This window comes from Protopterus annectens, chromosome 2.part2 (assembly GCF_019279795.1).
Source record: "Protopterus annectens isolate FY-2018-M chromosome 2.part2, PAN1.0, whole genome shotgun sequence".
In the NCBI taxonomy this organism is placed as follows: domain Eukaryota; kingdom Metazoa; phylum Chordata; order Ceratodontiformes; family Protopteridae; genus Protopterus; species Protopterus annectens.
In genome coordinates this window covers 512,810,670-512,836,499 of record NC_056730.1, presented here as the reverse complement: position 1 = coordinate 512,836,499, position 25,830 = coordinate 512,810,670, and the positions used below count along the sequence as shown (strand labels likewise).

At 41.5% G+C, this 25,830-nt stretch overlaps 1 protein-coding gene across 2 annotated transcripts in view; it reads left to right on the top strand.

Moving 5' to 3' along the window:
* SEMA4F (ssemaphorin 4F) overlaps nt 1–25,830 on the top strand; it is a 1,454,381-nt gene that overhangs the window by 833,554 nt on the left and 594,997 nt on the right. For both annotated transcript variants that reach the window (XM_044063980.1, XM_044063981.1), the window contains exon 10: nt 2,615–2,843. In XM_044063980.1, coding sequence (XP_043919915.1) covers nt 2,615–2,843 — 229 coding nt within the window. The remainder of the gene's footprint in view (nt 1–2,614; nt 2,844–25,830) is intronic.

Here is a 25,830-nt window from a genome sequence, read left to right as displayed (position 1 = left end):
TATATATATTTTTTATATTTTTATATATTTATTGGTATTTATACACCAAACTAATGTATTAATAAGAAATGAGTATTTCCTGTCGCAATTTCTTTGATGATTTTACTTGTATTTAATTTTTACAACATTTATATAAGTTGGAAACAAAATTATGAAATGTTAAGATCATGAATTCCTATGAACCTCTACAACTTTGTATTAACATTCAAGTGTAAATTACCAAAGGTTTGGTTCAGCATTACCTCAGTGTTAATTAGTGTCAATTAATGGCCAGTCTATTAGAAGTCAAGATTAATTAAGTGTGTTTTACTTAGATGTATTTAAACTGAAGATTTGTATGTGTAACAGATTCTGATGAAGTCTCCACATGGGAGATGAAAGCGCTTAATCTGTTTTTTTTTGTCAAATAAATTGGTGTCTTGAAACGTTTTACCTAGTGGTCTGTTGGACTTGGACCTTGAATTGATTGAAATTGAGTTTCCACGTTTTATTAAGAGGAAAACCTTTATTGTTACTGGAGGACAGCGCCTACAACTGCATTTTTTCTGTTTGGAAGTTGTGTGCTTTTCAGATACAAAATAATATCATCTGCAAATAAACCTAACTTTTCTTAATTACCATACCAATTATATCCTTGAATTTCTGAGTTCCTTATTTTTTTTGGCACTGGTTCCAAATATAACACAGACAATAAAGGGATCTCTACATTCTTGCCCATTCTGTACAGGAAGCATTATGCTGTCTTCCACAGAGACTGTTTGCTTGAAAGTAGTCCGTATGTGTGTGCCTAAGGTGATCCTCAAACCATCAAGGCAGTCTTCTGCTCAGGGGGTAGGGATAGAAGATCTCTGAAGAGCCGCTTGGGGGGTGTGCTGTGCTGGTATGGAGGGAAGTCCAGCTCACAGGACCAGCAAAGGTGGCCCATCTCCTATCACCTGACTCTTGCCATAAGTGGGATTAGCTCATGGGGGATTCCCAGGTAGGAACATATGACCAGAGGGCTCCTGCTTTGCCCGGGAATCCCTTGCTCCTATGACCATGGAATAAATAGGTTGATTTGGGTGCAAGTAGGAGCCTTTGGCCTCTGTCCAGTGAGGAGGAGGATAGGAAAAAAAGTTGAGTAGAGGCATTAGGAAAAACTTCTTCATGGAAAAGATAGTGTACGGATGACTTGAGTTGCTAGAATGGGCAATAGAGAATAAGATATTTGGGACATTTAAAAAATGCTTGAGATTTGTAGGTTGGAGGAGTTAATACTGAGGGTCTGAATCTAAAAATTCAGTTATTACACACACTTTGGTTGTGCCCTTACTCGAGCAAGCTTTGGGAAAACTTTATGAAAATCTGGCTAAAAACAATTTACATAATACTCTGTGGAACTGGCAAGTTACCTTACTTAATATTTTCTAGATAATCATAGTAAACAATTGGTAGATTTCCAGTTACTATTATTACGTTATTAAAATACTATATAACACTCAATTGGAAATCAAGACAATCTATGTCATAAAAATTGTTTACGTAAGTAGCCCTTAAAATGTCAAAGCATATAAACAAATTAATAAGAAAACAGACAAGTTATGCTCCACAAATAGCTGGAAAAAATGTAATTTCTCTCATGAAGATTATATTCCATTATAAATAGCCTAATAGCATTTGTTTTTGTGTTTGTTTTTTAGACTTAATCAATGGTATAGCTGGGAGGAGGAATGTATCTAGTTTTATATCAAAGGTTTTATTCTACTTTATTATATGAAATGTGGTTTGGTGGTTTAGTGTTGGATATGTTATATTGTAATTTTGTTATATTTACAGTTTCTTTTTACAAGCAGTAGTATGAAAACAGCACTGCTATGTGCTGATGTTTCTTTATATCAAATTTTTAGTAAAAATAAAAAAATATATATTTGGGAGGTAAAAGCAGTAGAGACACCTGAGTGAAGAGAAAGGAGGAGCAGCTACTATACTCTGGTAGACCTGATCAAACGACTTGTCTTTTTCTGGAAGAGTTCTTGTGCTCTGTTATTTTCTTGCATAGTAATCAAACCCAAATCCACGAGCATGTTTACTTTGTTAAATATATACAGACTTTCACTGTAAAACATAACTTTTGTCCCAAATTTTCCGAGCCATTTAGTCATATCTTCTGAATTTGTTGTGTCTAGCTTTACAGATGAGGGCAGATACTTTTGTTTGCATACAGATGAAGAACTGTCTTCATCCAGCCACCAACAGTAGTCAGTAAAATCTTTGGCAGTGGGAGCTACTTGTATGTAATTGCAGTATTGAAAAACAGCAGTCTGCATTTCTGTAAGTAACATTAGGGGCTATTTCTGTATTTCAGAATCTTGCCCTGTATCTGCTGAGTTTTTGTGTCTCATAACTCATGCTGTTTGCTCTTCTGTGGTATGCAGCATTTATTAAATACACTATCCTTTGTAAGAGATTTTGTAGCAAGAAACAAACTACTTGCATGTCTAATAAGCAACGCCACTGTTGTTTACATAACTACTAACACTTGTTTCCTTGACATCTCTTGCTGTTTAAGGTGTGATGCAAGATTGTACAGCTGTATACAGGGATATGTAATACTAACAAGTTGTTACTTTCACAGTGCATCACCAGTCAAATGAAAGCAATGTCATTCAACACATCACTGGACCTGCCAGATCGCGTTCTGAACTTCATCCGTGATCACCCTCTCATGGATCAGCCAGTGCATCCAATAGATAAGAGACCAATACTCGTGAAGCCAGACACCAACTATGAGACGATTGCCGTAACCAGAGTGGCTGCTGTCTCAGGATCCAAAAGTCATTATGATGTCTTGTTCTTAGGCACAGGTGAAAAGCTCAAAGACTTACCAATTCTCATTTGTACTTTATGCACATAGTGGTACATGCTGTATTGTGATGTTTGTCATTTAACAACATTCCCATTTTGAGTTTGTTTTTCATAAGTTAAACTAATATATAACATCTTTTTTTTTTTTTTTCAAAATTCATAATGGTTATTATAAGTGGCATCAAGGAGACCAATCTGATCTGTCTTTTGTCAGTCTGTAATACACAGAGTGTTATTTACAGTTCCAACAAAACCAGGCCAGGGTTTTGCTCTTTGGACCAGTGCAGGTGGGTGGCCAATAGCAAATGTAGTGGTGCTCTATGGACAGTCAGTAATAAAATCAACATGCTTGATTGAGAGCCTCCATCATAGTTCTTTTACACTGGCAGTATGCTGGCTAAGGGGTCACTCATATTTTTCAGCTGTTTTCATAACTTTATAGTAGTCAGTTTTCTTTGTTTTGGTCTCGTATATGGTTTTCCCTTCAGTCTTTTGAAACTGAATGACATACCAGCTCCTTTTTCTCTATCTTTCACTGCTTATTACTAGGCCAGGCTTAATTAAAGAAATGTAGACAAAATTCATAGGTTCATAGGTAGGTACAAGGCTATTGGCCCTAGGGCCTATATAAGCCTAGCCAAAAAGGAACCCTGGCTTTCGCCACCCAAGAAAATTATTTTCCTGTGCCCCTGTTGAGCAAAGCCACAGACGTGATCCCCGGGGTGAATTTCCTATCTCCCATCCGATCGTCAAGATTTTTCTTGGAGTGCTACTGAGGAGCTTTGTTTGATATAGATAGGTAGTTTGTTCCAGAGTATGGGAAGTGTCTGGGACAGGAATCTATCCCTCCAGCATGTTCTGTTTATTGTGGTGACAAGGTTTAGGTCTCTAGAGCATGTAGCTCGGAGGGATTAGGATTTCTTTAAGTGGAGGATGTCCAACAGCTCTGGGTTTGACATAGCTTTGTATGTCAGGCAGAGATCGCCTCTGAGTAGGTGATATGCGACAGAGTAAAGCTGGAGTTTTTTGAGATGGTCTGCATAGGGCATCTGTTTGTGGCTGGTAATCCTCTTTGTGAGGTATTTCTGCTGCCTTTCCAGTTGTTGTAGATGTCTTGTGAGGTACATACTAAAAGGGGCGCTGTATGCTATAATGGGTCTAATGAGTGATGAGTAGAGGGGAACAATGATTTCTTTTTTCCTTGATGAGAAACCTTTTGTGATGAGGTAGAGAAACCTTTTGTGATGAGGTGTGCCACGTAGAAGGATTTCCTGACTACTATGGCGATGTGATTGTCAAAGGAGAGACTACTGTCCACCTGTGTCCCAAGGTCTCTTATCACACTTTCGGTGTTAAGTAAACTACCGCCTATGTGGTAGTTCATGGGTACAGAGTTTTTACCAAAGGGGATGACAATGCACTTTTTGGCATTGAGCTTGAGGCCATGGCTTTGACACCAGGCATCTGTCTCAGTGAGGCCCTTTTGTAGGATGTCCACATCGTTAGGAGTTTCGATTATGGCTCCTAGTTTGCAGCCATCTGTGAACTTCATTAGCCAAAGACTTTGTTTGTTAACCTGTACTTCAGAGAAGTAGATACCAAACAGGAGAGGACCCAGGACTGAATCCTGGGGTACTCCCAAGGACCCAGGACTGAACCCTGTGGTACTCCACTTGTCACTGGTCTGAAGTCGGATTTCGAGTCTGCTACTTTCACAGTGTGGGTTCTGTCAGTGAGCCAGTTGGCAACCCATCTTGTGACATAGGGATTTATACCTAGTTTAGTGAGTTTATCTATAATTCCAGAGTGGGGGATGGTATCAAAAGCCTTGGCGAGATCTAAATAAGGTGTGTGAACCACCTTAACCTCATCTATGACTTTGGTGACTGCTTCAGATTCTATCAGGTTTAGGAGGCATGATCTGCCTTTTACAAACCGGAACTTGGTGGCATCCACAGTTTGGAGATTACCAATGTCATTGTTTATAAGTTCCATGATGATATGTTCCGTAGCCTTGCAGACAAGGCTCGTCAGGCTAATGGGGCAGTAGTTCCCGGGGTCCGTGGTGGCTCCCCCTTTGAGGAGTGGGATAACAGTCACTGTGCGCCATTCATTGGGCACAAAGACTGAGGTAAGGCTATGCTTGAACATGGTAATTAAGTGGGGTGCCAGTTTGTTCTGTAAGTCGTGTAGAACGAAGTCTGGGATGTTGCCCATGGATGCTGTGTTCTTGGCTTTGGAGTTTTTTTTTTTTTTTTACCTGTGCAGCCGTGATTACAGGAACTTTGCATTCTTTTGTTATAGAGATGAGCTCTTTAGGGGGTGAGAGGGGGGTAAAGTTAGCAATGAACCTATCTGCCAGGATGTTGGCAATATCAGTTGGTTCTGTATATTTAGTGCCATTGTGTTGTAACTCAGAGCAGATCTGAGTGCTGCCATTGACGTCTTGACATAGCTATAGAATGCTTTGTGGTTGTGTTTAAAATCAGTGGCAATTTTTGTTTTCGGAACTAGCTTTGGAGGATTTTATGAGGGATCTCAGCTTCTTACTGAGGCTGACCAAGGGAGTTCCTTCAATCATGGGATTTTACTCATGTAGGATTGCTGTTGTCACAGTAAGTTATCAGAGTTAACCTTAGTTTGGAGATGTTCTTCATCTCACATTGCTGCAGCCCTAACACTTGGGTAGTCCGCTGTCCCAGTCGGCCCGAATACCAAAGTATAAGGCTGACGTCAGTCAAGGCGCATTAGTCTGACGTCAGGACGTCAGGGTACAAATGCGCATGACCGACGTCATATCCTCAGTCTTTTTTGCCGCATGGTCCGATGCAGAAGCAGTATTGCGAGTGCAGGTTGGCGTTCTGAAATTTTCTGAAGTCGGAGTTTCAGACCGAATCAAAGTTGGCTAAGTACCCCGTTGGGGAATATTTTGTTTTTCTTGCCTCAGTATTTAACCGGATGTCAGAAAAAGTGAATAACTGTATTTCTTGTGGGAAACAGATACCTCATAGGGATTACCATACCTTGTGTATACCTTGCTTAGGGCCTGAGCACGACGTTGTTGGATGTCGCTCTTGTGCTAGATTTAACAAACGCACTATAAAGAGAAGATTAGACTGTGCCAGGTTAGTTTTGGGAAGCGTTGTAATTATAAAATGCCGCCGGATGCTCCGGCCCGCTTCGCCTAAAAGCGCAAGGACAAAGCAGCTAAGCCTAGGTTGGAAGAACCGTCTGTCCCGAACGTCGGTGGAGCCGGAGGTTCTGCCAGAAGTTTCTTTGGAGTCTCAGGGAGAGACTTTACTGTTACAAGATGTGTCCTCTCAGGAGGTAGGCCAGGCTGAAGGGGCTTCTCAGGTAGCTGTTCTCCCTCCCTTCCTAAGGTGGTTAGGCCCTCCCTTCTGTTTCCAAGGCTTCTTGAGAGGCAGGCCAGGTTTAACTTCAGTGGGTGTCTCTCCTAGTTCTTCAGGGTCTCTGCCTAAGAAACATATGCTTAAAATGGCAGAAGATTTGATTACTATGATTAGAGGTTCTATGCCCCCTCCTGATAAGAGGCCTAGGGTGGAACCTGAGCTTGAGAGTTTTGAGCAGTGTTCGGAGGCTTCTGAGTCTTCGGCTGAAGACTTACAGGAGTATCCTCCTTATTCTGATTCTGATGTAGATGATTCTACTCCTTCGGCTTCTCCTCCTGAGGATTTTTCTTTTTCAGAAACTCTTCATTCCATGAGGGAGCATTTTAAATGGGAAGGTCAAGATTTCTCTGATTCCAGGAAAAGGCTTAGGGAATTTTTGTTTCTACCCCAGCATAGGCCTTTAGCTATACCTCCTGTTCTGGATGTGGTGGAAGATGTTTTGCAGAGGCTTCCCTGAACCCTGATTCTTTGCCTCCTGCCCCAGTTAAACCGGATAGGTATTATAGGGTGCCTGAAGCTCATAAGTATCTTTTTAAGAGTCCTAGGGCAGACCCAGAAACTGTTTCTCAGGGGCCTAAAGGTGTTAAGGCTTCTGTTGGTAAAAATCCTGTTCCTCCTGATAAAGAGGCAAGGGCTTTGGATAGATGGGGAAAGAAGGTGTATACTTCTTCCACTTTAGCCATGAGGGCTTTGAATTGCCAGTTCCACATGTTAAAATACCAAAATTATCTCCTTTCACAATTGAAGTCTAAGGTGGATGCTCTGGCGGAAGGTATTGAGTGTAAAGAGTTGCAGGATTTAGTTCATGTTTCTGTACAGGTGGGTAAGCATTCCTTGCAATGTGGTTTTGATGCTGTACAGGCCTCTTCGAGGGTGGCTGCCACTGGTTCTGTTCTTCGCAGGCACGCCTGGCTGAGGGATCAGAATTTAGCTGAGCATGTTAAGACAAGGATTTTAGATGCTCCGTTACAATCTGATGTGTTGTTTGGTTCGCCTGTGGAAGCAGTTTTAAAGAAAATGGAGGACAAGGCTAAGTCTATGCAGACTGTTAAAGATTTTTGCAGGTTCAGCCTCCAAGTTTAGTAGAAATTGGCCTACTAAGGGGTGGACATATCCTTCTTATGATTCCCAGTCTAGGGGTAGGTCTAGACGTGGTAGGGGCAGAGCTCAAGGTTCTTTTAGGCCTAGAACAGGGGGTTCACCTGCTCAGTCTTCTGGTGGGGGCAGGGGTCAGTCCTTTCGTAAACAGACCCAATGACCTGCCTTTTCAGCTGCCAGAGCCTTCTCGTCTGGCAGCACCTTTGGGAGGAAGGCTGGCACTTTTCAAAGAAAATTGGAGTTTAATTACCCAAGACAGATGGGTATTGGATATCATTCACCACGGTTACAGGTTTTATTTCCATACCTTGCCTCCTTTCAAAGGCATGCCAGACATTCCTCCTCTACAAAGAAAAGAGGCTCACAAGCAAATTTCTCTGTTACTCCAAATAGGGGCCATTCAGCCGGTTCCTGTGCCAGAAAGGGGCCTAGGATTTTATTCTCGCCTGTTCCTAGTACCAAAAAGGGGAACACGTGGAGACCAATTTTGGATTTATCTATCCTCAACACTTATCTGGACATTCCCAAGTTCAAAATGTTGACGTTACAACAGCTTTTACCTCTGCTGGGCAAAGATCACTGGATGGTAACTTTAGATCTCAAGGAGGCTTACCTTCATGTGCCTATCAGACTAAGTTGCAGGAAGTATCTGCGTTTTCGAGCTGGGAATTCCCATTATCAGTTCTCTGCATTGCCCTTTGGCTTATCTACTGCGCCCAGAGTATTCACAAAAGTTCTGGCTCCAGTGATAGCTTACTTCAGGCTAAAAGGAATACAAATCTATCCTTACTTGGACGACTGCCTGATTCTGGCTCAAGAAAAGGAAGACCTTTTTCAGCATTTGGAATATGTGATAGCAGTGCTAAGATGCCTGGGGTATTCTGTGAACGAAATAAAGTCCAGTCTAGTACCCTCTCAAGACATGTGCTTTCTGGGTGTGAGACTGAATACAGCAACCCAGATGGCCTTTTAACCCCGGACAAACAAAAGAATCTTTCCCTTTACTTCCATCAACTATCTCTTCAGTCCGGGCTGACTGCAAGGACAGTCCTTCAAGCCTTAGGGTTCATGGCATCTTGTATTCTGGTGCTTCCCAATGCCAAACTGCATATGAGGAAGCTGCAATGGTATCTCAAAATGTATGGACACAGCACTGCCAGGATTTGGACACTGTCATTCAAATAATACCTTGCATTCAAAAGGAATTTTTGTGGTGGGCTCAGGAATGTCACCTAAACAAGGGACTCTCTGTGACCCGGCCAGAGGCGAGTCAGATTCTAACGACAGATGCCTCAGACATAGCTTGGGGAGCTCATCTGAATGAAAGTGGATACAAGACAAGTGGCCTGCCAGACTACAGCATCTACATATCAACATGAAGGAGATGTTAGCAGTCCAGTTTGCATTAATGGCTTCCAAGGAGTTACTTCTTCCAGGGCAGGTGTTGATTCTAACAGACAACACAACTGTCATGTGGTACATCAACAAACAAGGGGGAACACATTCTTATCCTCTATGCAGGCAAGCAATGATTTTGTGGGAGACTGCGCTTAGCTTGCAACTACATCTTCAGGCAAGGTTTCTGCCGGGAGCACAGAACTCCTTAGCAGATGTGTTAAGCAGGCGAATCATGGATCCCCACGAGTGGAAACTGGATCTTCATGTATTTCGGAAATTGACAGTGTCATGGGGAACTCCAGACATAGATCTGTTCGCTTCTCCACTAAACCACCAGCTGCCAAAGTTTTGCACGAAAAGGTTTCATCACACAGCTTGGAAAGTGGATGCTCTTTCTTTCAGTTGGGAAAATCTTCATGTGTATGCCTTTCCACCTCTGCCTCTCCTCCCAAAGGTGCTCCTAAAGGTCAGACAAGACAAGCCAAGGATGATTTTAATAGCTCCAGATTGGCCTCGGCAACACTGGTACCCATTACTGAGGAGTCTGGTAAGGAAGCCTCCATGGCCTTTACCTTTGATTCCACACCTATTGTCTCAGAGGGATGGTCATCTACTCAATGTCAAGCTTCACTCTCTTCATCTAACAGCCTGGCATATTCTGTTTTGAACCACAGCAGGTCTCAACTTCCTCAACAAGTTTTGAATGTGATTATGGAAGCCAGAAGACCTAGTACAAGGAAAGTGTACGCAGAAAAATGGAAGAGATTTTTATTTTGGAGTGCAGCAAAGGATTTGGAGGTTTCTGAGCCTAATTTGAGTGTGGCTCTTCAATATCTTACTGAGTTATTGGACAAAGGTTTGTCTTTCTCTTCCATTAAGATTCATGCTGCAGCAATTTCAGCTCACTATGATTGTGACCCACCATTGTTTTCTCATCCTTTGTTCAAGCAATTTCTTAGAGGGGCAAAGAATATAAGACCCCCACGTAGAGCTCCTACTCCTGCTTGGGACCTCAATTTTGTGTTGGAGAAACTTACTCTACAACCTTTTGAGCCTGCGGCTACTGCTGAATTGAAATACTTGTCATGGAAGACTGCTTTTTTGTTGGCCATTACTTCTGCAAGAAGGGTTTCTGAATTGCAGGCCCTTATGGCGGTTGAGCCTTTTTTGATTTTCCATAAGGATAGGGTATCATTACATACTAATCCTTCCTTTATGCCTAAGGTGGTTTCTAGTGTGGCTTTAAACCAAACTATTCATTTGCCTACTTTTATGCAGATCCCCAAATGAAGGGGAAAAGATTTTGCACACTTTAGATGTACACAGGCAGTTGCGTTATTATTTAAGCAGGACTAAGGATTTTAGGCAGTCTCAGCAGTTGTTTGTTTCTTTTGCTTTGAGTTCTCAGGGCAAGCCTGTGTCAAAACAAACTATTTCTAAGTGGATTGGGTTTTGCATTGCATTTTGTTATTCCCATCATGGCAAGGGGATTCCAGCTGGGATTAGGCCTCATTCCACTAGGGCTACTGCCACTTCAACAGCATTTCTAAGCGGCGTGGCAACTAAGGATATTTTGGAGGCAGCTACTTGGAGTTCAGTGCATACTTTCTCTAAGCATTACCACCTTCCTCTCTACTCTAAATCTAGGGCTGGTTTTGCCACGGCTATTTTGCAGGGCATGTTGACAGCTCCTGCTTCTTTATGATTTGCCAGCCTCCCTTACCTCTGCTTTGGGATTCTACCCAAGTGTTAGGACTGCAGCAATGTGAGATGAAGAACATAGTACAGTTTTGTACCTACCATAAATGTAGATGTTCAAGATCCACATTGCTGCAGTCCAATTACCCTCCCTCCTTCCCTCTGTGTTTAGGGGTGGTTGTGTGGGTGGGGTTGTACTTTTGTAAATTTGTATATATTGTACATATATTTGGTACAGGAGTGTTTGGTGTTTTTTGGTTTTGGCCTTATCTTTTTAGGGTCTTCTGACATCTGGGGCAAGAAAAGACTGAGGATATGACGTCGGTCATGCGCATTTGTACCCTGACGTCCTGACGTCAGACTAATGCGCCTTGACCGACGTCAGCCTTATACTTTGGTATTCGGGCCGACTGGGACAGCGGACTACCCAAGTGTTAGGACTGCAGCAATGTGGATCTTCGAACATCTACATTTATGGTAGGTACAAAACTGTACTTTATAGGATGTCTGCATATACAACTCAGATTTGAATATTTAAGGAAGGAACTTAGAGATTTCTCCACTTTCACTGAAAGGCCTTGAAAAGAAGATGCTAAGCCTTGATTCCATTAGATCATTTCCCAGCCTTGTTTTTGTTTGGTACCTATACAGAGGATGACCATTGTCCCCAGCTGTGTCAAGGTTATGAATAGTCATCTTATGGAGTGAAAACATTGAAAACAGTCAGTGACCACTACTGAAATGCCCAGTATGAATGCTGTACTTTCGTTATATGTTGGATTTGGCTGTGTGTGGGGTCCAGTTTGGATTAATCTTTTGCGATGTCAGGGTATTGGAGTAGTTGGGAGCGACCCATTGTCCTTCTCTATTACAGAGATTAAGTATTGCATATCACAACACGTCATTCCTTTTTCACATATTCAAAGTTGAGTTACATATGCAGGCTTTACAAAACTCCAGATTTTGGTTAGCTCTAAAATTCCATTTTGACAACAACACACTGAGAGAAGGTAGAGTATCTAAAAATAGAAAACAAGTGCCACTGTTTTTGATGTAATGGTATATAAAATTACTGGTCTCAAAAGCTTGGATGCTAGCTGTCCTTTCTTTATTTGTTCCTTTTTTTTTTTTTTTTTTTGCTTAAACACCTTTATTCAGTTGGTGCTTAATTCATAGGTGCACATATATTAGTATAACAGAAAACAAAGCATGTTAACAAATGTTTGCATTTACACACATTACATGTGTTTTCCTTTTTTTTTTTTAATAACAACTTCCTGCAGTCAGTATTACATAAAATTGTTCAATTCCTGCCTTTCTGTAAACCTCACTTCTCCTCCTGAATATTATTCTGTATGTATTCTTCCCACAAATTCGGTTTATTTCTGTTTAATGTGCTCCTTCCCTCTTCTAAAGATTACCATTTTTTATATCCATCCATCCATCCGCAACTCCTTTTCCCATTTTTTGCACATCAGGTCAGAGTGTCACTTGATCAGTAACAACCGTCTACCATCTAGTTTACTCTGCCAAGAGTGACAGTCATCTAGTTTACAATGCCAGGTGGCTAGCCCCGTCATGGTAGTTCTTTCACACAAACATCTGTGACCAGTTTAGTGTCCATTCCACTGACTGCATATTTTTGTGGGAGGAAAACTGAGCACCCGTAAAAAAAGCATGTGAACACAAGGAGTTACACATTTCTCAAAATGTTTAATACTTCAAGCACATTTGGTTTAGAGTTTGATTTTCATTTTCTAGCATTTACTTTTTGTCTGCCAACAGAATTGAACTTAAGGCCTTAATGTAGCTTGGCATCTCAGATTCTGTGTACTAGCTCAAAAGAACCATTTCCATAATTACAGCAGTTTTCTCCCCAATATATCTGACAGAGTACTGTGTAGGGAATTTTTAAAATCTGCTAACTCATAGTTCACAAAAAACATTACCAGTTACCTCTTTCTTTGCTATCATACCTCCCATTTGCGGTCTGTCTGAGGAAAAATTCTTTGTCTTCTTGGGGTATAAAAATACCTATGAAAACACTTTCAAGCTAAAATCTTAAACCCTTTTGGCTTTACATACTCTGGACCCATACATATGGCGTCCTATTTGTTCCCTTGTAAATTGCTTCCCAATTTTTTCTACACTCATCTGATTGATTCTTATAGTTCCCATACAATATTTTATGTGCCCTGCGAATTATCAACAGCTTTTTTTTTTTTTAAACTGGACTAAAATAAAAACTCTACCAGAGTGGGTCTTTCACGTGGGGCTCCCCTAAGTCCTTTCTTTTTGCATATACCCTGAAATCAGTCCTTGGTTTCCGTGGAAAGCCATGAAAATCGCGTTTCTTGCATCTGTAAAGATATTAGCATTTTTCTATAATTTTGGGACTTATGGGCACTCTTTTTCAAGGGAAGTGCAAAATTTATAGGTACAATGCAAACAGTTCATTGAAAAATTAAGTTTAAAAAATTTCCAGATCATCATACCAAATAACTTCTTTAAGCAAATACACACCAAACTTGCTAAATTCATCTGGGAACCTAGTAAATTAGAGATAGTAACTTCCCTAGCAGTCTTAATATTTTAAAGCATTTGATAGAACAGTGCATAATTTAGTTTTATTTAAAGGTATCCAGTGCACTCTTTTTAAAGCTAAACATTGATGCTTTCTCTGAAAGCATACAAGCAGTTTTTCGTGTCTGGGAGAGGAATAGAGATGAGAAAAAACAGGCAATCCGTTTAGGTGGGAAAACAAGCTGTAACATGCGTTTTATCATGGGTAACCTTAATTTCAGATTTGTAAAAAATTTCAAGAAAATCAACAAGAAAAATTAAGCGAACCCATCTCTATTGATGAAATAACCTCAACAATTCAGCAAATGAAAACACATAAAGCCCTTGGCCCAGATGGTCTCACTACCAAATTTTACAAAACCTTTTACCCAATCGTAGCCCAAATCCTATTCCATATACTGAACTATTTAATAAATAATGAAATCAATGATGTACACTTTAATATCATCCAAAACTATTTTTATACTTAAAGAAAAAGCAGACCCTAAAAACCCAGATAGCTATAGACCCATATCACTATTAAACATTGACACCAAGATAGTAACAAACATACTAGCAAACATAATGGATAAATTTATTTCCCCCGAACAGTCTGATTTTACAACATTTAGGCAAACGAGCGATAATACATTAACAATACGCTAATCTCATATGCTAATCAAAACAATCTAAACATGTATGCACTAGTCATTGATGCCCAAAAAGTCTTTGATAGAGTAAATTTAGAATTTTTACTTCAAACTTTGCCTTACTTCAATATACCCCCAAAATGTATTAAAATCCTACAAATATTATATAAAAATCCCTATACATCTTTATATATCAACAAAACCTGGTCAAATAGGATTCCTATTAAAAATGGAACTCGTCAAGGATGCCCTTTATCTCCTTTACTTTTTAACCTATACCTTGAGCCTCTCTTCCTAAATATAAAGCAAAATACGTACCATATCCCCCCAATAATTTACAACACCAAAATCTTTCCTATCAGCTTTTGCTGATGATCTGAATATTTATTGTACCACACCAATTTCAGATATAAATAAAATGTCCGCTATTGAACACTTCTCAATGATATTGAATTACAGATAAACCTTAAAAAAACTAACATCTTCCCCTTAAAAATTTCTAAACCATTCTCTACCAATAATAGGGAAATTAAAAACCAAAGTAATTAATTACTTAGGTATCACATTTTCTACAAACAAGAATGATTTCTACTCAAACAACATAAAACAAAAATGGATAGACATGTCACTAGACCTTAATAGATGGAAAAATCTAAAGTTACTATTTTTGGCCAAAGTTTCTGTAATTAAAATGAATGTCCTACCCAGATTACTTTATATTTTCATGAATTCCCAGATAATCATACCAAATAACAAATACACACCAAACTTGCTAAATTCATCTGGGAACCTAAAAAAAAACAGTATATCAGAATATCATATGACTAAACCCCCCCCCCCCAAAAAAAAATAAAGGTGGCTTAGACCTTCCAAACTTTGAGACATACTACTTAATTATAAATACCAATAGAGTTTTACGAATAGCTGAATACAACCCAAAAATAATGCTTGTACCCAAACTGGATAAGAATATACCATAATCATATTAAAAGCCTGGATATCAACCCCAAAGCATTACCATTTCTAAATACCAGTTTATTGAAATATTGTAACTTAATAGAACCCCCCAAACACTCCATTATACTAACACAAAAACTCTTCAAATCTTTAAACCTTATGCAAGCTATGATGACATTACAACCCTTACATAAAAACCCTAATCTTAAAATAAATAACCAAACTCTAAACATAAACCATTTCCCTCATCTATTAAACACAACCATCCAAGACATATTTAAATTGCTCTGTACAAGAAATAAGGAACCAATTGAACCTTCCCAAATCATACTTAATGATCCTGAGACAGATTAAAGAATTATGTATCAGCTATCTCCATGACACTATCATAAACAATGAAGATATAGCAACTTGTAATTTACTTTGGAAGACTATCCTAGTAACAAAAACATTTACTACATTTACCTACAATTGATCAAAGACATTAAATTCCAGGATTATATTCTTATTTCTGAATATTGGAGAAAAAAACCTCTCTTCCATTGATAACCATTAATTGAATCAGGCAATTAACCTAACAGTAAAATCTATATACCTTCAGAAATTGGCTTTTACTCAACTCATGATCTATAACAACGCGTATTTCACACCTGCTACTCTTCATAAATTTAACCCTATGAATTCCCCACTCTGCCCACACTATAAAGACCAAACTGCTGACCTACTCCATCTTTTCTGGAGCTGTAAATGTGTATTTAAACTTTGGAACTCCCTTAAACTTCAGATGTTATGTGATCCTATCTCGCCTACATTCTGTACTGATAGCTCGGAGCCGATCCCTCGGCTCTGACTGGGCACGCTATGCTATAGAGCGAGGCCTCTTATTGGCTGAGCTATTTCTTATCCCAGGATGCACCACCACTAATCCCCCAGATCTCGTTTGCTGCTTACAAGCTAAGACGTGGTCTCAACTTGGCTGGGCTAAGTACTAATTTATTTAGACTTTTTCTGTCAGGAATTTCATAGTTTTCAACCCAAAAGCTGTTTTAACAGCTACTTTTGGGATACGTGTGTATTTTTGTTGATTCTGTTGTGAAAGTGGTTATATTTTGTTAAGGGAAGGTTTCCGTTTTAGTTAGAGGGGCCTTTCCCTTTTGCTATTTTAGCGTTATTGTGACTAGCGTTTATTAGTGGGTCAAGTACCCATTTTAGTTAGAGGGTCTTGACCCTCTCTTTCTGTGTTTTCTTTTCTTGTGCACTTGTTTGTGTAAAAAAAAAAAATATATATATATAACTTTACAGTTTAATCTTGTTATTTAAATTTTTCTGTGTTGTTCTCTAGACATGTCCAAAGAACATAAACCCTCCGGGTTTAAAAAATGCACGAGGTGTGGTTTCAAGATGTCCATAACGGACGACCACTCCTCGTGCATTTACTGTTTAGGCGCCAAGCACCTACAAGAATCGTGTAGCGTGTGTCACGCCTTCTCATCAAGAGTCCTCCAGGAGAGGAAAAACAAATTAATCCTTAAGGGATTAATCAAGCCATCCTTCGAGGAGGCTTTATCTTCATCTCCCTCTCCTTCAAAAAAGAAGAAAACGTCGGCTCCGACAAGTCTGTCGGAACCGACTGCCAAAAAACCTAGGCAGACTTCTCCATCGGCTCCACGGACTTGGGCCGAGGCGGAACGGTCTGCCTCGATGCCTCCAGCCTCGACCCCTCTGGTTTCGGAGCCGAGGACTGGGGCATCGAGAGGCGGGTCACCTTCATCGGCTCCACTGATATTGGAGCCGATGAGGGTTACCGGCTCAGACTCTTCCCCTTCGGAGCCGAAGTCCTTGTCGGCACCGAGGGAAATTGCCTTGAGATCTCCCTCTGAGCCGATAGTGGTAGAATCCATTCGGAGCCGGTCCCCTAGTCCTTTGGAGCCGATGGAGAAATCGGTTCGGACCCGATCGGTATCCTCCAGGTCATCCAAGATGTCTGATTCGGACATCGACAGGGTGCTCCTAAGACTCTTCCAGTCTCCGGTGTTCCAAAAGCTAGTTTCGGCTCCAGCCCATTCGGCTTCAGAGCCGATGGTCCACCTCCCTACTATGGTTCCTCCTCCAACAGCCTCGGCACTGTTGGAGCCGGTGCTGGTGGAACCGGTGGAGGTTTTAGGGTCGGACCCGACCCTTACTCCAACTCCGGCTCTTGGGTCGGAGTTCAGTACACAGACTTCTTCCGTCGGCCCTGGGGGGGTTGCTTCGGGATTGATGTTTTCGGTTCCAAGTCTCCCTCTTGGTGCGTCGGCGGCAGGAGTGCCGTCAACTGTCGTGGCCACGGAGGTGGGACCCTCCCAGGATTCTGGTGGTCCCGCCTTCAGGGCTATGAGGAGTGCGTTAGCCAAATCTTCTTTGGCTACCTCCACGGTCTCCCCAGCTCCTTCCCTGCATACCGAGACTGGGTCTTTGGCAGTTCCCCTGTCCTTAGACAGCGGAGCCTCGGGGCCTGAGGTTACCCCGACTGGGGTTTCCCCCCCTCCTGGAGGTCCTTCTGAAGCCTCTTCGGATGAACCCCCCAGGAAAAGATTGTGCAAGAGGAAGCACGTTGACTCCCCTGATGAGTCTCTTACATCAGACACTGATCTCGATCATGCAGAGGGGTCCCCTAAGTTGTCCTCGGATGATGTCTCCTTTGCAGACATCCTGAAAGCCCTTAAACAACGAGGCGGCTGGCAGTCCAAACCTCCTTCTGCTGATGAGTCGGTGTTCCTTAAGGCCTTCGGGGCTCAGCCCTCCGCCTCCTGGGTGTCTCCGCCCTTCGACGAGCTCTTGGATTTGATCTGTCGAAGGGCGTGGGAACACCCAGACTCTGTGGAACCGGTGCCTGCTCGTCTGAATAAATTCCTCTCGGCACCCCCTGAAAAAGAGTTTCTAACTAAAGGTGTGGCTGTAGATACTTTGGTGGTGGCATCTGCTACCCAGCAAGATGTAGCAGAGGCTTCGACGTCCGTCCATCCTCCTAATAAGGAGTCTAGGAGCATGGATCGGTACGGAAAGCGCACCCTAAGTTCAGCGGCCCTTACGTTAAGGTCTTTGAACTACCTTATGCACTTTACTAGATTTCAGAGGGATCTGATTAAAGAACTATCCGATACCCTCTTGGGTAACCTGCCTGAGAAGCTGGCCCAGACGGTTGGCTCTTAGCTGGCTACATTGTCGTCCATTTCAAACTCGTCCATGAGGCTCATTTCTTATGCGGCCGAAGGGGCGAGTAGAGCGGCAGGTACAGGCATTGCTCTACGGAGACAAGCCTGGCTCCGCCTGTGCCATTTCGCGGAGGCCTTTAAGTCTTCCTTTGCCGACGCCCCCTTTGATGGGTCCTCCCTGTTTGGACCCAAGGTAAAGGACACACTGACCCGCTGTGAACAGGAGGGTAAGACTCTGACTGCCGTAGGGGCACGATTTTCCACTCCCTTTCGGCCTTATCCCAAGACTAAAAGAGGAGGGAAAATGTGGTTCCGTAGATCTCAGAAGCCTTACCCCTCTCAGCAGGAGGATCCCCCTTCCAGAGGCAGGGGAGGGGAAATTCTTCCGGAAGACGCCGTCCCAGAGGCGGCAGAGGCCCTCGCAACACTGGAGACCGCGAGTCCTTTCGTGGCTCTCCAGCCTTTCACAGTCCCTGAGGGATTGCCCGACTGTGCAGCTCCGGAGCCAGTCGGGGTCGTTCAAGCACCTAAAAGCCTGGGAAGGTATCACTCAGGACCGATGGGTGCTTCAAATTATCGCCGGAGGTTACACCATCCCTTTCTCTCATTCTCCACCTCAGTCCAAAAAAATCCCGGACCCGCCACCCAGTCAGCGGGATACTGCAGCCTCAGAAGTTTCAAAGCTGCTGCAAAAAGGAGTCATCCAACCGGTTCCCGCAGACCAGATCGGATTAGGGACTTACTCAAGATTCTTTTTGGTGCCAAAAAAGACCGGGGACTTGAGGCCCATTTTGGACCTCAGCATTCTAAACCGTTCAGTCAGAAAGTCCACGTTCCGAATGGTAACCCTACAAACCATTCTCCCATTGCTGGAGAGAGGTGTTTGGATGTGCTCCATAGATCTCAAGGACGCCTATTACCATATCATGGTACATCAAGCGTCCAGGAGACATCTGCGCTTCAGCCTAGGAGGCAGTCATTTTCAGTTCCGCGCGCTGCCCTTTGGTCTCACCACAGCCCCCAGGGTGTTCACCAAGTGCTTGGCAGTCGTGACTGCTCACCTGAGAAGTCTAGGATTCCAGGTGTTTCCGTATCTAGACGACTGGCTCCTAACTGCCACCTCCAAGCATCTACTACTGCGGAGCCTACAAGCCACTATATCACTGGGCAGTTCCCTGGGAATCACCTTCAACTGGCCAAAGTCTGTGTTGCTGCCATCTCAACGAATAAGATTCATAGGGGTAGAGATAGACTCAAACCGAATGCGGGTCTATCTACCTGCAGACAGAATACAAACCATACAGTCTCAAGTTCGAGCCTTACTTCCCAGGTCCAAAGCCCCAGCCAGAATGGTCCTGCAGCTATTGGGATCCATGTCCGCCACGGTTCTTCTAGTCCCCTTGGCAAGGTTGCACATGAGAATTCTCCAGTGGCTTCTTTCAGCTCAGTGGTCCTTTCAGGAACTCCCTCTCAGTCACCTCATATGGATCACGGACACATGCAAACGGGACCTTCGCTGGTGGCTAGTGCCCTCCAATTTGGATCAGGGACGACCCTTTGTTCCACCTCCTCCTGCGGCCACTTTGACCACGGACGCCTCCCAGATGGGGTGGGGGGGACATTCCCTGGGCAGGTCAGTCCAAGGCAAATGGCACCCGGAAGAGACCCTACTTCATATCAACATCCTAGAAATGAGGGCAGTACTTCTGTCCCTTCAAGCCCTTCACGATTATCTCCCTCAGGGCGTCATTGCCATTCACTCAGACAACATGTCAGTTGTCTGGTACCTGAACAAACAGGGAGGGACCAGATCCTATCCTCTTTGCAGAGAGGCCATGAGAGTCTGGGAATGGGCAGTCTCGACCAAACGCTTACTAGTGGCTACTCATATCCCGGGCAAGTCCAGTGTGATAACCGACAGACTGAGCAGAACCATCCTCTCTCCTCACGAATGGTCTCTGAACATGACAGTTGCGAGTCAGATTTTCAGCAAATGGGGAATTCTGTGTTGCGACCTCTTCATGACTCCACTAAATGCGAAGTGCAAAGAATTCTTCTCTCTAACCCCGGCTCCGGGGAAGAGCCCCATGGACGCACTAGCCCGTCCTTGGCCCACCGGCTTGCTTTATGCCTTCCCTCCAGTTCCTCTCCTTCCCAGGGTGATCCAAAAGGCATCTCTCTTGGGGAGCAAAATGATCTTAGTTGCTCCTTACTGGCCTTGTCAAGTATGGTTTCCCTATCTTCGAAAATATGCTCTGGAAGGTCCATGGTTCCTGGATCAGATCCCAGACCTTTTGGTTCATCAGTCGGGACTATTCCACCAGTCCCTGCACACCTTAAAATTGATGGCTTGGCTCCTCCTCTTCCGACTATAGTCAGGAGTCATACATTGGATCCAGAGGTTGTACACATATTATCTTCGGCCCATAAGTCTGCTACAAAGAAACTGTATTCTAGCAAATGGAAAAGGTTTGCTATTTGGGCTCAACTCCGGGGCCTGGACCCCATCTCTATTCCCATGGCAGAAGTACTAAAATTTTTAACTTCTCTTTTCAATCAAGGCTCTTCAGTCTCTACCATCAAGGTCCAATTGGCAGCGATTTCCAATTTTCACGAATCCATAAACCCACCTTTAATGAGCAACAGATTGTGTAAGACCTTCTTGAAAGGTGCTGCTCTGTTAAGACCTCCGATTTCTCATCCTGCACCTCCATGGGATCTCGATGTGGTGTTACGCCTTAACTTCCTCCCCCTTTGAACCGGCGGCTACATGTGATCTAAAGTTTTTATCATGGAAGACTGCTTTTCCTGGTGGCGATTACTTCTGCCAGAAGAGTTTCAGAGCTTCAAGCTTTGTCAGTAAAACCCCCGTACTTGGTTTTTCATAAAGACAGAGTATCTCTCAGGCCAAATCCTTCCTTTGTCCCTAAAGTTTGTTCCAGTTTCTGCTTACAACAATCTTTAGAACTTCCAGTCTTTTTTCCAAAATATTCTAACAAAGCGGAATTCATATTCCACACATTAGATGTCCACAGGCAGTTGCGTTTTTATTTAGACAGGACCAAACAAACAAGGAGAACAGATCAGTTGTTTGTATCCTTTGCAGACAATAAATTGGGCAAAGCTGTCACAAAGGTCACTATTGCCAAATGGATCAGGGACTGTATTACTCAAGCATATTCTTATTCTAACAAAGAGCTTACCACCTCTGTCAAAGCCTGTTCTACAAGGGCTATGGCTACTTCGATAGCATTTCATTCTAAGCTTGCCATTAGTGACATTTGTGCTGCAGCTACTTGGTCTTCCCCGCACACTTTCATTTCCCACTACAAATTGGATGTGGCATCTAGAGGACGAGCTTCATTTGGTTCCACAGTGCTCAGGAGTGTTTTCCAATGAGCCACCCAGGATTTAGGTGCTAGGGACGCTGTCCCATCAGTACAGAATGTAGGCGAGATAGGATCACATAACATCTTTTAGTTATGTACTTACCATAACTTTAGATGTTTGGGATCCATCTCGCCTACATTCCTAATAACCCACCCTCCTTCCCCCTTCCTTGGAGATCAGAGGATATCAGAAGGTCCGAATACTGTTGTTTCATCTTGAAACATCTAACAATGTTATATAAACAAGTTGTGCATGTGTGCATGAATGCGGACAAACAAGATCTGGGGGATTAGTGGTGGTGCATCCTGGGATAAGAAATAGCTCAGCCAATAAGAGGCCTCGCTCTATAGCATAGCGTGCCGAGTCGGAGCCGAGGGATCGGCTCCGAGCCGTCAGTACAGAATGTAGGCGAGATGGATCCCAAACATCTAAAGTTATGGTAAGTACATAACTAAAAGTTACAAAAGATGGGCTACCAAACATCCACACTCAATTGGGAATTTACTCTACTACATATCCCTCCAAATAATATCTCCAAAAAACAAGCAATTACCCTAATTAATATCTTTCTCTTAATAAAACTTTATATAGCTACCAATTGACTTAACTCGACTAATAACTCATGGAAGAACTTCAGATTGATGGTGACTAAACATCTATTAGCCCATAAAATAATAATTAATAAAAGGGACAAAAATATTAAATTTAGGAATTTATGGGAACAAATCTTTAATATTATTCTTGCATAACCTACCACAAATAACTTTTTTTTTTACACAGCATCATACATCCGTAACCCCCTGTAAGTGTTATTCTTTTTCTCTTTAATATTGTACCTATTTGCAAAACTACTTTTTTTTTTTTTTTTTGCTATGCTGAATTTTGACGGCATCTATGTATATAGTGTAAATAGTATTGTTTGCTTGATCAACCTCTTTTTGCATTAGTTTCAATGTATAACAATTGTTTAATGTTCATGTGTTTTTCCTATATTTGTTATTTATCATTTACTCTTCTGCTTTGATGTAAAGAGTAAATAAAAATTATTGGGAAAAAAATCAAGAAAATCCTAGCCAATCTACAGTTTTCACTGTATGATTCCTTAAAACCTCTCATAAAAGAGGATAATGGGATGTATGCAAATGACCCTGTAAGGACAGCAGGTGTTTCAGCTATATGGCAGTTTTGAATGCCCATGACTTTCTTCTTTTTAAGTCTGTTTTGTTGGAATAGGCTTTATTAGCCTGAATTTGTCCATTAACAGAAAAAAGTCATGGACATTCAGAACTGCCATATAGCTGAAATACCTGATGGTGTCCTTAAGGGGGTTATTTGCATGTATCCCATTATCCTCTTTCACAAGAGGTTTTAAGGAATCAGACAGTGAAAATTCTAGCTTGGCTAGAATTTTCTTGACATTTTTTTACTAATTGGTTTGGCTGTTTGTCCTCTTCACTCTTTACTTTTAGATTAGGTTATGCCTGTTGGTGCAGCTGAAGATTTGGGACATCTGTTCCTACCTGGGGTGTTAAACTTAATTTGTTGAAAATGTGCAAAGTTTTGTGCATTTGTTCTAAGTTAATACAGATATGGGTCTTCAGAAAATGTATTTAGTTTTTTGTTTGTGGGCTTTCATTAAAACATAAACTCTTAAAAAATGTGACATAGGTTCAAATGGAAATAAACAACTGTATAAAAATCAACTTGCCAACATTAGGGTGTGCATGTAAGACAGTGTTGGAAATACACATTCAAAAAAACTGTCATGTAGAGTAAGTGGGAACAGTAGACTTTTATCATAATGGCACTCTGTTCCTAGTACCTGGAATGTAAATGTTCTTACATGTATATACATGAAGTAAAAGTGTATTGAATTACATTAAGAAATTGATAGTGCAAATAGCAATGCTGCAGGAGATGCATTTAGAAAGAAATAAGCATATGAATTTGACAAACAAATGATTTTGGGATGGATATTCAGCAGAATATCTGGGATAAGGGGGAGTAATAATACTGTTAGTTGTGCTCCAGCTGTGGTAGAAGAACAGACAATAATGGATGATTTATGGTAGTAAGAGGTTATTACAAGGTTGGTGGATTATGCTGGCATGTATTTTATATTTCACCAGGAACTGCTGTTGTGGAGCTTAAGAAAATTTTGGGAGGAATAATTGGCTTTCAGCAGGGAATGTTATTTACAGGTGGGGACTGGAACTTGATTTGCAATACTGAGGATATATCAGGAGGATTTAGAAGAGAAAATATAACTTTAGAGGGTAGATTTCTGAAAAAATTAAAATGGTTGGTATAGAAGACATGAATTCATTAGTAGGAACTCTGACACAATTTACATATTATTTCCCAAGGTACAGTAACTGAACTTGGCTAGATCGAAAGTATTTTTCACTGGAACATAGTCGTTCATTTGAAAGCTTCAACACACATCTAATAACTGTTTCTGATCATGCTTCAATAAAAGTACAGGACAGTGAATTAAAAATGAAACACTGGTGCTTTCCCGCCTACCTGCTGAAAGGAGAGGAATTTAAGGAATGGATAGTGGAAATTGTTTGAGAGCTATTTGGGAGGATAGAAATTTCTTCAAAAGGGATAGTGAATAGGATAAAATAAAAATACAGTTTAGAAATAAGGTAGAAATAAGAGATAGATGGTTACGAAGTAATAGAAATTATTTAGCAAGGCTGACAAAACTTAAAGTATTGTAGAATGAGGTGATTTTAAATATTCGTTTTATTTTCTTAAATTGATAGCATAGCAGGTTTTGCATTATCAAACATTTTCTGAGGAGTATGAAGTCTGAAACTAATGTTTATCATTATTTATTGACTGCAGTCCACAACACTCAAATATGAGAGGAAAAAAGTTGTGGCAATTGAAAATTATATCTCCTCCACATGCACCAATTATAGCTACATGTATGATTATACACCTCAGATATTGTTTGAGATCAAGTGAATGAATGTATTCATAAGTAATGGCCAGGAAATGTGTTGCAGTTCCCTGCTGTCAGAACCATGCAATGTACATCCTCTGTCCTCTCAAATTCTTAGTTCAAGAATCAGGAATAAATTTGAAATATTTCTTGTATATACTTAAAATATCTTCAGGATCTGCAATTTTCTGTCACAGGATTCTGATAATGACATGGCTTCTTCTGCATTTTGCTAACAAGCCCCTGACTCTTATGCTGAGGAGTTTTCTTTCCTGAGACTGTGTTCAGTATGATTAATGTATTTTTATGGGAACAAATGGATATGCCCCCTTGAGGAGAGTCAAGTTACAAGTGGGTATAATACAATTTTACATGTATTCCTCTTATTATGCAAGCTCTTGGAGGATGTTTTTGGATTCTGCCTGCAATAATCTCTGTTAGACAGTCTTCAGTTCACAAAAAAGATGGATTTTATGAAGTTCCTTAGCCCAACAATTATTTTTCTCACCTTGGATCTGGCCCAGCATCTCTTTCTATTTAGGTTCATAGGTTCATACTAGGCTATCTGCCCGAGGGCATTTACAAGCCTAGCCCATAGTTTTGTGGCTTACGCCACCCCTTTAGTATGGGGAACTATACCCATTATTTTGCTGTGCCTCTGTCGAGCAGTGACACTGAGGTAATCCCTGGGGTATATCTGCGATCTCCCATCAAAACTTGAGACATGCTCTTATAGGTTCATAGATTAGTACTAAGCTAACTGCCCTTGCGAGCCATTTTAAGCCTAGCCAATTACGCCTTGTGAGACTCAAACCCTGCACCTTGTGTTTCTAAGGCAAACACCTTAACCATTAGGCCACCCTCCCAACCCCTCTCCAGTTGCTAACAAAGGTTTTGGTTAATGCTAATCCTTTGCATTTGGACATCGACATGTTTGGTAAGATAATTTTCTCTTCAGTTCTGTTCTTCAGAATGCTGAATTATCCAGCTATTTTGCTGAAGTATATGCTGACTTGTGAAGATAGTTTTAGCTTTCTACTGCATTGCCTTCAGAAGATAGGTCCTTTCTGAATCCTGTTGTTGCTGTTCTTTCTCAACTGTTTAAACATTCTTTAAAGTGTGTGTATGATTTTACTTGACTCTGTGTCCAGGGTTACAGCTACAGTTACTGTTGCTGACACTTTAATGATATGTTTTTCTTGGGTACATAACTTTTCTAAATAAATAGTCTGAGATTTGGAGTTGTGCTTTTGAAAAGTAGGCTTTGTTAAGCCCTTGTGCTATCCTGGTATAGTTTGATGAAAGCGGTAAATTGTTCCAGGGTGTTTCTAAGATTTTTCAGTCCTGGTTTTCTAAGTTTTCTAAAACCCTTGGTTCATTTTTGCAATAGTTAAAACAGGCAATCCTAACAAGCTTCCAGCAATTGAGGATCAAACAAGGGAAAAAAGCCTGGTTCTTAACCTTCTTCTTTGACAAGAGAGTGTTTCCGAAAAATAAGCATTGAGAGTAGTTCAAGAGTGTAACAAATGACGCTGGATAGACTTACCTCCTTTTCAGGTAATCTCCCCTCATCCTCAGAACCAGACACGTTTTTTTCTTCAGGTTCTTCATCATATCCTTTTCTTAAGGATCATAGAATCGATGCCACAAAACCAAAGGGGAGAAGGATTCTGTTG